Source organism: Cicer arietinum, chromosome 6, assembly GCF_000331145.2.
Source record: "Cicer arietinum cultivar CDC Frontier isolate Library 1 chromosome 6, Cicar.CDCFrontier_v2.0, whole genome shotgun sequence".
Lineage (NCBI taxonomy): Eukaryota > Viridiplantae > Streptophyta > Magnoliopsida > Fabales > Fabaceae > Cicer > Cicer arietinum.
Window position 1 is genome coordinate 12,913,411 of NC_021165.2, and position 12,651 is coordinate 12,926,061.

The 12,651-nt window shown below is 27.1% G+C and overlaps 1 protein-coding gene across 1 annotated transcript; it reads right to left on the reverse strand.

Annotated features, from left to right (window-relative positions):
* Positions 1-5,197: 5,197 nt before the first annotated feature.
* Positions 5,198-7,293, reverse strand: LOC101503309 (berberine bridge enzyme-like 8). Its single transcript, XM_004504669.4, has one exon. The coding sequence runs from the start codon at positions 7,133-7,135 to the stop codon at positions 5,501-5,503; it is 1,635 nt and encodes a 544-aa protein (XP_004504726.1). The 5' UTR covers positions 7,136-7,293; the 3' UTR covers positions 5,198-5,500.
* Between the last annotated feature and the right edge of the window lie 5,358 nt (positions 7,294-12,651).

Sequence of the window (12,651 nt, forward strand, 5' to 3'; positions counted from 1 at the left end):
ACTTTATTGTTCGGTTTGTCGGTGCTTAGTCTTTATTATTATTATTATATATAGTTATTATTATTGAAGTAGTTTGTGTTTATCAAATAATATATTAATATAGAGTGGTTTATAATAATGTTACCGCTCTTTAATCCCACCTTTGTATGTTATTTATTAATTTTCTTTTGTTATATTTATATATTATTCTAGGTAGAAAATTATAGCTAATGTAGTGGTCATCGTCAAATTTTATAATTTAGTGGAATATAATTAAATTTATATTAAAAATATATTATATATGATGTGAATTTTAAATTGTGGTTAAAAATGATTAAGTGTGACAAAACACAATATCTTGATAGTTACGGTAATAATGTATTTGTAAAGATTCTGATACTCAAATTAGTGGAAAATTAAATTGAATGAAATACAACAAAAATGACATATATATATTATTATTAAAAGAGAAAATTCTTTATATCATTAGAGGTTCAACAATCTAAAAATTCTTTTATATCATTAGAGAAAATTCTTTATATGATTGACAGTTAAGCTTATATGAACTTTTGTCCAATCTAAAAAAGAAAGTATCTTCCTTCCTCTTTAATACATAAATGTTTTCTTCTTCGAAATAAATTTTCAATAGAGATAGCAAGGGATATAATTAACATGCATATAGACCTACACAAGAAGAATATATGCCTACTAATCATCCCATCCAAAGGGGATATATCACCCATACAAGGTCAAAAGGCTTCTGTCGCGGCCTAAAATTTCGAGTGTTTTTCGAATTTAATGGAGTCGCCACCAAAATTTATTTTTAAATAGGGAAAATATTGAAAAACCCTTAAAAAATAAAAAAAATAAAAGAAAATGGTCTTTGAAACCAAGTTTTGAGTTCGGGAGTCGATTATGCGTAGGGAAGGTATTAGCACCCTACGACATCCGTTAAAAAACAGTTACCTATAATTAATTGTGCAAGATTAATTTTAACTTAAATATATTTTTTTTTATTATTAAATATGAATAATAATTATTACTATTTTTTAAAACATGATTTTGAAATAAATATGTACTTAACAAATAAAGGACAAAAAAAAGAAAATTTTATTTATGTGCTTTATTAAATATAGACTAAAATCAAACTAATAGTAATTGTTCTGCCTAGGCCTGATTGTAAAATCCTTTCAACTTTAAATTAACGAATACTAATTATTAAGGCTAAGCTGCCTATGCCTGCGGAACTAACTTTTCAAGACATCCTAGCCACACGTGTTTTCATTAGCTATATGTCCAAGCAGCTAGCTGTATTCCCAGCCAATCATGATTTCAAACCCATTCATTTCAAAAACAAAACAAACCAGCCTTAGCCTCATTTCAAAACAAACGTAAACATATCCAACAAAGCAAGCCTCATTTCAAAAAAAAAACTCAGTTTCAATAAATCAACCTAAACAAAATTTATTTTTAATCCTAAAATAAACTTCATATAATGTATCCTTTTATTTTAACAGTGAAATATAAATAAGGATAGATAATAGAACAACAAACATGAGAGTGATACACACCGAAAAGAAGAAGGCGGTAGCAGTGCGCGGTTGATGGTGGTTAGCGGCGATTATCGGCGGAAGTGAAGGTGACTTCTGTTTCTCTCCTTTTCTATTTTTTATATTTCTAAATATATATGATTTTAATGGTGGAGCTGAGTTGTTGTTCCTTCTACGTTAACTATTTTTTTTTTCAGAATCTCTCTTTAAAAAAATTTATCTTTTCCCTTCTTCTCTTTTTTTTCAAACCAAAACTCTCTTCTTTAGATGTGTTTCTTCCCCTAAAAATGTCTCTCTTCTTTGTAAAAAAAAAGGATGTATTTATAGAGTTTTTTTTATCTGTTTAGTTGTTTTCTTGGTTGTGTCTCTGTTTGAGTTTGAACTTTCTAGTTCTTTGTTTGATGTTTCGTTTTCTTTGCTCATCATCTGCATTTTTCTGCATCTCTGATGCCTTCATAGTTTTAACTTATTTGTTCTGATTTGTTCATTGTTGAGCTTTTATTTGTCTTTTAGTTTCTTTTTTTTAAACTCAAAAATTTGTCATTTAGTTCTGCATAATGTGTACAAATACTGACTTATTTATGTTTTTATGTTTCTCTAATTAGTTACAAAGCAAAGGTCAATTACACTGCATCTGAAACAGAAAGGCAGCAACAAAACAGAGCCAAACACTGCATCAGAAACAGAGAGGCAACAACAACAACAAAACAGAGCCAAAGGCTTAATTTAATTTGGTTTAAATCTTATTGTAATTTAATTTGATTTAATATTTATGGTTGCAATTTGATTGTAGTTGTAATTTAAAAATTATAACTTGATTTGGCATTGTAAATTAATGAGCCTACTTATTGTAAATATACTTACTTCCTTTTTGATTTATTTTTAATAAATTGGACAAAATTAGGATACTACACAAATTAGTGTTTTTCATTTGCAAATGCAATTCAACTAAGAAATCCTTTACATATATAAGAGGTTCAACAATGCTATATATTTGATTGAGAAGTGATTCAAAACTACTTTGTTGGTTTTCAAACGTTCATTTCATATTATAGGTATCCTTTCAGAACACGCATGGTCCTTTCTAGGGATGGGAATAGGCTAGGCCGTCCGACAGGGGCCTATGGCCTGGCCTACTTATGGCCTGGCCTGGCCTGACCTATTTAATAAAAAGACTAGACTCAGGCTATTTTTAAAGCCTATTTATTTAAATAGGTCAGGCTCAGGCTTATAAAGAAGCCTATTAGGCCTGACAGGCCGGCCTATATATATTTAATTATTTATTAATGTTATTTTTTATTATTATATTAATAATATTATTTCCTATTTTAAATTTTATCAATTAGACAATCACTCAGTAGTCATTCCATATTCGATAGCCATTCCATATTTGGTAGTCGTTCCATATTCGGTAGCCATTCAATTAGTCAATAACTCAGTAGTCCTTCCATATTTGTTTGAGAGGTAATAATTGGTACATTTGTTTCAAAAAAAAAAAATCTATTCTTTGAAACCAAGAATTATGTTTTAGGGTTTAAAGGATGTTTGTTTCAGATTTTTTTAAAATTATTTTGTTAGAAAAATTATTTTTTGTTTAATATATATAGATATGTACATTGATATTGGTATGTGGAGATCATTTAAATATTTTAATATGAATAAGGCTTTTAAATAGGCTTCCAGGCCAGGCCAGGCTTTTAAAAAGGCCAGACCAGGCCGAAAAAAAAGCCTATGATAGGCCGTAGGCCAGACTTAGGCCTAAAAAATTAATCGTAGGCCAGGCTCAGGCCTTGCAAAGCCTGGCCTGGCCTGGCCTATTCCCACCCCTAGTCCTTTCCAATCTTCTTTGCTTTTATGATTATTAGTTCTTAATTTGCTTATCCATTTCAACATTAACTTTTGTGGGTAATACCTTTCTTATTTAAATACATCTTAAAGTGGGAAGATGATAGAAGAAGTGTATTAATGGCAATAATTTGTTTTATCACTTGATATAATTACTCCTTACAAGTAGCCGTACGTGGCTATACCATAATTGGTCAACAATATGCAAACAACCATGACTTCCATTCAAATAATTAAATCTTTTGGACGGAATATTTTCATAAATGAAAATACTATTAGATCCTTTTAAACAAGGAACTCTCTATAAGGAAAGATGTGAATTAAATTGAATAAATGTAATCCAATTTATTCACGAGAAATCCTAAAGAAGGGAGAATGCATAGGAAAACAAATGTTCGCTGATTATTATATCTGTTTGCATCAATTACAAAAATAAAATAAAAATTGAGAAATAGACGCTTTTAAATAACTGAAAATAAGGGGAGAGATTCATGAACAGGAGAATAATTCAGTAACTAAAGATAATAAGAAATTAAAAGAACATAAATATATTATTTCTTCATTTATTTTTTCTTGTTATCGGTACATGTTTTTATTACTTTTCCCCTATTTCTTCTCCATCTGGTTGCAATGTTTTGGTTGGGTCCATACAAAGTCAGTCCAATATTCATTTACATACAATATTTTTTTCTTATACACATGTATGTAACTTAAATGTTTGCAACTTTCAATAAAATAAATCATAAATAAAAATTGAAATAGATTTATAGATTAACTAATTAATAAATTGAAATTTAATATAAGAAAGGAACTTTGGATGATTGACAAATGTCAAACTTGTAAGTTTATAGTATTATAATGTATAGATGTGTAATATTTAATAATTTTCTTTGCTTGTAATATTTAATAATTTTCTTTGCTCGTAATATTTAATAACTAATATAAGAGTATGTTTGATTTCGTATTATGATTGATAAAATCTATAATATTTAATAACTAATATAAGTATATGTTTGGTTTTTTTTACTATGATTGACAAAATCACGACGAGTCAATATAATTTTTGCAAAAGTTAAATTTTGTAATTTTTGAAAAATCAAAATTCTTTAAATTTTGTAGCTTTAGAAAAATTAATATTGTTTATGTGATTTTTTCAATCGTATCGTGAAATCAAACATGCACTAAAAGTTTTTTGGTTAAAAATTTAATATCAAAGTTTAAGAATCTATCTATCTAAATATATTTAAATGTTTGAGGAAAAACATTTTTATATCATCAAAATTCAAAAAATACATACAAATTAAACTCAACTATACTTTGACAATTGTAAAAAAAGCATGTTAACTTCTTTTATCACTTTATGAAATATGTGTATTACTTTTATGTCTTACTAAACACTCAACATACAATAGCTTTTTTTTTTGTTAAATAGTTCCTCCAAAATAAAATATAATTGTAAATAGTAGTTGAAAAGTGATATATATTGACTAAATTCTTGATTAGATACATAAACCTTTCAACTATTATATTTGTCTATATTTTATTTCAGAGGTAGTCCATATTTAAAGGACACAATCTAATGTGGATTCAAATCCTAATACCAAGTGGACTCTTCTCTTCTAACTCATCTAAACTTTTCCTTCTCTTCTAACTCATCTAAACTTTTCCTTTATCAAGAAAGATATTTACCAAAGAAAAACCAAAACTTGTTTCAAGTGGTACCAAGAAATGGGGAAATCTTATATCACCCTACACTTTCATTTTTCTAAAACAAATGAGACAACGTGAGTAGACATGCTTTTAAGTAAAACAAAGTAAAAAAATTGTGTAAAGCTTTTAATAAATTAAATTGGAATATCATTAATCTACAGTCGAATGGCATTAGCTACAAGCCCAAATTCTTATTCTATAAACCATCCGTCATCTCAGCTTACAACAGAAATGAACAAAGCTTACAACAGAAATGAACAAAGTCCCTTAATGATACATACAATTGGACAGTAAATAATTTTCTAACCAATCAAATATTATGACAAATTTCAATCTAACTTTGAACTGGTTTTTCCTTGATATTGGCATGCTTTTAGATACCTCTTTTTTTTATACACACCCTTTCATGGCTGCTTCTATTCTGCCATTATATTATTCTCAGATGAAAGTGATGGGATACTCTGTTCATATCTGAAAAAATTGCTCGGATCAATTGCACTCTTTACCTCAACAAGCCTATCAAAGTTTCTTTTGAAATACTTGTTACCCCAAATACTAGCTTCTTCATAACTAACATTCCCACCTCCATTCACACCTATATCAACATCTCTGTAGTTTAGATATGAACTTCTAGGTGAGTTTGAAACATAAGGTGTCATATAATCATAGAGCTTTCGAATCTTATCTAAATATTGATCGGCAACATCGTTACTTTCCTCTTTCCAACTCACTGAGTACTGAATTTTATATATGTTACCAGCTCTATGTGGGAATGGTGTTTCCTCCTCAGAAATCTCACTCATTTTCCCACCATAAGGATTGAATGTCAATGAAACCTTTCCCAATTCCACCATCTTCTTCCATATACCATCAAGCCCAATTTTTGAAATCGGCCCCTGCACATAATCTGATTTCCTCTTCAAAAACTTCTCCTGTGATGAATGTCTTTCAAGCAATACATCAGTCAAGGTCCCAACCGGATAGTTATACCAAAACAACACTGAATCAATCCAACTCATTTCAATACACTGTTCACCAACCAAACCCAATTCAGGAAACCTCTCAGTCATTACATCAAGCAGTTCATTTGCATCTCCAAGAAACAAAGCATTGAACTTAGCCTTTATTGTTTTCTCACCGTTTCTCTTAGCAGGACTAATAACAACTCTAATAAACAAACCATCATGTATCTTATCAGCAACATATTGCCACTGATGAACAACATCACTAGCACCTTGTTCCAATGTTTTTTCAACTCTAAAAACAGTCACAATTTCAGGCACAGGAACCAAGCTAATCTTCCAAGAAACAATAACACCAAAACTAGCACCACCACCACCTCTAATAGCCCAAAAAAGATCTTCCCCCATTGAATTTCTATCAAGCACTCTTCCATCAACATCAACAATTTTAGCATCAATAACATTATCAATAGATAACCCAAATTTTCTCATCATGTTACCATAACCTCCCCCACTGAAATGTCCACCAACACCAACAGTAGGACAAACCCCAGCTGGAAAACCATGAACTTTACTCTTCTCAGCAATCCTATAATAAAGTTCACCAACTGTTGCACCTGATTCAACCCACAAAGTTTCATCTTTTAAGTTGAAAACAATTGATCTGAGCAAAAATATGTCAAGAACAATGAACGGGTTTTGTGATACATATGAAAGACCATCATAGTCATGACCACCACTTCTAATTCTGATTTCAAGATCAAATTTTTTGCAGCATAAGATTGATGATTGGATGTGGGAGACATGAGTGGGGACCACAATGAAAAGTGGTTTTGGAGTAGTGGATGAGTTGAATCTAAGGTTTCTTATGTAGGATTGTAAGATGGGTGAATATGAAGGGGTGTTGGGAAAATAGGTTACTTCAGAGATTGGATGAGAAGGTTCTGAATAGAGAGAAAGACATTGAAGAAGGGTATTTTTGGTATTATAATAGTTATTGTCTTGGATAGAATATGAGGAAGACATTGTTATTATTAATAGAATGTGGAATATAAAGAATGGAAGAAGGGATGATAGAATTGTAATCATCTCAGAGAAGAGAAGAGAAGAGAAGAGAGTTGTTGAGAAAGAAGGGGAAATCTTGCTGTTAATTATTTCAAGCTTAATGTGAAAGCAAGAATTTCAATCATATCTTCTCTTTCAGCTTAGTCGTTGTAGGTTTAGGTTCATTTAAATCTCTAATTGAGCAGGAGAAAATATCTAACATATCAAATCACAATTTTATTTATAAAAAAAGTACAATCATCGATATTAACCGTTTTATCCGGAAAGCAACCCTATATTACGCGTACTTTGTTTTTATATCTTATTTTTGTTCAAAAGTTTTTATTATATTTTATATTAAAATTTATATATTAAATTTTTTATTTTATGTTAAACAGGTTGCAATCACTTGAAGATAATTTTTAATAAATAAATAAATTATATTATATTAATAAAATCAATCAAAATGTATTTAATAGAAGAAATAAATATTAAATTTAATGTGGTTGAATTGATTTAAAATAATTCTCTTATTCTAACAATGACAACTTAACAATTTTATTTTTTTTGTTAACAACTCTCCTTATAAAAATAAAAAAACAAAAATAAGAAAGAATTGTTAAAATAATATAGAACTGTTTGAGGTTGCAATCACTTGAAGATAATTTTTAATAAATAAATAAATTATATTATATTAATAAAATCAATCAAAATGTATTTAATAGAAGAAATAAATATTAAATTTAATGTGGTTGAATTGATTTAAAATAATTCTCTTATTCTAACAATGACAACTTAACAATTTTATTTTTTTTGTTAACAACTCTCCTTATAAAAATAAAAAAACAAAAATAAGAAAGAATTGTTAAAATAATATAGAACTGTTTATTTTGGCACATCTATTCAACTGCATAAATTTTAATATATGTTTTTTTTTCATTAAATACATTTTGTTTAATTTTACTGATATAATTTTTTTAAAAGTTTTTTTCAATTTTTTATTTATTAAATTAATAATTAATTATTTGTTGTAAAATAATTAAATAATAATGGATAGAAAAAAATACTTCACATGGAACATTCTGCTTTGCGACCTCTAAAAAAATAAAAAATTAAAATAAAATATTTTAATATATAAGTTTTAATATAGAGTATAAGAGAAAATTTTGAATAAAAAATATTTCTATATTGAATGAAATTATAGAAACTGCTTTTTTTATAAAGAAAATTTTATGTGAATTGAGTTTGAGAGGTTTCTATTAGATCTCTTATTGAAAAGATCATCACATTAGCGATGAAAATTTCTTACCAAATATTAATTTCTTTAATATATTTGTTGAAGTGATGCATATTATATATACATGATTTACAACTTCTTCAATATATTGATACAGGAACCGAATTAGAGATATCTCAAACAAAAATTATAGTATATCCTATCATTTATAAAATTACATTAATTTTGTATATTAACTATTTAAAAAAAATTATATTTACGTTTACTTCTGAAATAATACTCAGTTCAATAGACGTTATCACTGAATAATTGAATTTTGATATTAGTGTTTTGTGAATATAAAAACTTAATTTTTAGATTCCAACATTAAAAAAAAAAAAATTATTCGGGTCATGCATACGTAAATGTCATTTATACAAATGCATTAATAACAATAAGACTAGAATATAAACTTCGTATCTTGTAAAAAATAAAAGATCTAGACGCCACGTATGATCTTGTATAATTATTTCAGTATGTTATAGAAAAACAGCAAAACAAATATAGTCCTATATATAATTTAAGATTGTGATACATTGCCAAAGGATCATGGTTGCCCTATAGGCTAACACAAGAAGCACCATATATCATCTCTTATGCTTCCTTGATTGGTTGATGCAAAAACACGATCCCTGGAGGATGGATCTGAACTTGATACTCATTTTGATGAGAGCAATTACTATAGGCTGAAGCTGTAGACTACCTTACAATGGTGCTGCTCACTTGAGAGTTGTAGCACTAATTAGGGCCTTTTGTAGGTGAGTCGGAAAGTAGAGGAAAAGGATCTTCCCTAGCATATACCTAGCTAAGGTTCTTTGCACACAGCCACACACCGTGTGTGTTTGCTTTTATAAAAGTAATTCAGTGTCACACCATTTATAGAATCTTCATTGACATTATAATTTTTAATCTCTATTTATTTTTTGAATAGATACATTAAACATATTTAATTTAGATTTAGATTCCGTGCCACCACAATTACACACCATCGTCCAGTTGGCACATTGAGAATGTGTTCAATCAAGATCAAATATACATAAATAAAGTTTATATTTTATTTTTTAAAAGATAAAAGTTACCGGCTTTAATTTTAGTGAATTCTTTTAAAGAAGAAATAATGTTCATAGATAGTATTGAAAAAAAAATAAAAGTAACTTAAAGATGGTACTTAATTACTATATAACAAGAGTGAAATAGATTAAAAAATTATTATTTTATAGTGATGACACGTCATCATATAAGATAATTAAAGTTGAAAATTGAAATTAAAACTTCTTTTCTTGCATTTTTCATAACTGACAAAGAACTTAAAATATAAAGTGAGCATTTTATAATATCAAGATAAAAAGTAAGCTAAATTACATTTGTGGTCCTTTAACTTAATCTCAGGTAACGTTTTAGTCTTTTATTTTTTTGTTTTTCCAACTTGGTCCTTTATTTTAATTTTAAGTGACAATTTGATATTTTATGTTTTAAAATTTCAACAATGTTATTCTTTTTTATACAAAAATTCAAAAAAAAAATCAATCAAAACTCATAAAATTAATTCTTCAATATAATACAAATTGCATCAAATTTGTAACGCAAATCTTCAAATAAACTCATATTTTCATACTTTATTTGATATTGTTAGGAATAAAGGACTAAATCGGGAAAAAAAAAAGATAAAGGACTAAAACGTTACCTGAGATTAAGTTAAATGACCACAAATGTAATTTAGCCTAAAAAGTATAAATCACCCTATCTTTTATTATGACCTTTCCAGGTCCAAGAAAATTCTATTTGTTTCCCTCGGACACGTGAGGATCAACTCTAGTCTTCACTTTTGTCGATCTATTGTAATTGTTCTTGAAGTACTTAACACCCCAAATGCTAGCTTGTGTAGCCTTTGATGTTATTAACCCCAATATCAAGGTATAATTAACATAAACAACTCTCGGGGACTTTGAAACAAAAGGTCCATACAGCTATAATATTTTCTATTTAAAAATAAAAACTATGAAGTTTTCTAATCCAATTTACATGCTGTTGTTCCATCTCCAGATTTCCTTCTTAATGCCAATGTCTTGTGTATTGAATTTGATACAAGTTTCCATATCTATGAGGAAAATAAATTTTTATTCTGAAATACTATTCCTTATGCCACCATAAGGAAAAAGTACCACCATTACATTTTTAGCCTCATCTTCATCAAACATAGCCCATATACCTTCTACATTCAATTTCAGGAATTGGATTTCTCACGAAATCAGATTTTGCTTTGAAAATATCCTTTTTAGTTAGTGTTCTATTGAGCAAAACTTCAAGTGGTTGACCAATTGGATATATACTAATATAAAGAACTTATTCAATACAATCTTCTTTAATCAAACCAAGCTCAAGAAACTTTTCTTGCATCGAGGATGAGGGTTTATCTACACCTCCAAAAAAACAAGGATTGAAATAAAACTTGTATTGTTATTGACTTTGACTCACTTTCTCATTAACCAATTTAATGTATTAAATTGCATAGAATAAACGATTAAGAGTATATTTGTTACGGATGATTAAGAAAAAGTAATTTTAGTATTTAATAATTCAAAAATTATTTATTAATTTATTTTTGAAAAAATAAAAGGTATTTTATGTTTGTTAATCGTAATAAAAACATTACAATTGATTGGGCCTTAGACTTCCCAAAGACAAGAAAATAATTACAATCCATGAACTCTGTTTGGGTTGGACATTAATTGGGCCCCATAGAACTGGAAGAAAAAGGAAGAAGGTCACTCAAGGAAATTTTACCTGGTATTTCCATATTAGATTTCTACTCCTATAAATGAATTGGTATATTTACCTCCATATAAAGGCTTGCGATTTTCAACTTTATGTACCGGAACTTTTTTTAAAGATTTTAGGTACACATTCTTTTTATCGAAAATCTTAGTAATTTAATGTGTTTTGCAAATAAAATAAATAAAAATTTAAATTATTTATTTCTTAATGACAACGAAAATAGATATAATCATATTTGCATTTGTAGATATTCGTGTCTGATAATAAATTAGTGATATTGATATGTTTTAATGTTTTTATTTATGTATTAATAGTTTTATGATTGGATTTTGTTATATATTTTATTTATGTGTTAATGGATTAATATTCTTATGTGATACTATTTTTTTTTTTGACAAAATGGGAAGAAAATTACACATAATGCAAAAAAAAAAAAAATCAATTTTTGTACGTAAATAATTTTTTTTATTTAAAAGATTATATATATGCAATTTTTTAAACAATCTTGATTATAATTAATAGATTATTAATTTTATTTTTTTGTAAGAAAAAATATAATGATTACAAAATTTCATTAATTTTATAATTCGTGTAGGCTAACAATGAAATTATGGAACAGCAATAGAGAAGAAAAAGGGTAAAAAGAAAGGGAGTCTCAAAAGAAAGGGAGGGAGATGTTGGCAAGATGAAAAAAGTTATATTTTTTGTTTTTATTTTACTTTTTATGCTAAATAATATAATGAAAATTCATGTAAATAGGTATTTAAAAATGGATCAGATTAATAAAATAATGATTTTTTAGATTTACTAATAATAATTGCAAAATGTTTATCAAATATATTATTACTTATTTTTTTTAATTATTTTTAATTAATAAGACAAAATTGAACTACTATAATTGTCCTTATTTAATTATATTTTACTATAAAATATAAACAAAAATAATATTTTTTATATTATGGTACATAGGTAAATATAAGTATATTTTGTCTATAGATAAATTGTAAAATTAGATTAATTCTTAATAAAAGAGCGAGGTAATGTAAAAACAATAATATTTCAAACATATGAAATTTCAATGGGGGAAAGAATGTAATGTTTGTTTCAATTTCTTTTAGTTTATTTGATGTGTAATAAAAAACTAAACAAATAATCAATAAAGATAAAAAATGATGATAGACAAGATTGAAAAAATGATAGTTGATTTTAGAATTGGTTACCAATGAATAGATTGACGTCTCCAGGATTACTGGTATGTAGATAACAAAAAAAGATATATATATATATATATATATAATAACTGCAAACTTTAAACACATGTAATGAATAATGTAATACAAGGTTAAGGTTGTTGAATAAAAATAAAATATGAATATAACATATGCATTTTCATGTGTTATGCATGTACATAATAAGGTTGCACAAGGTTGTTCAGTATAGGTTAGTGCAAATGAAAATATAAATGTAAGATGATTAATTTATGTGTGTCATGTATTATAGATAATTTTTT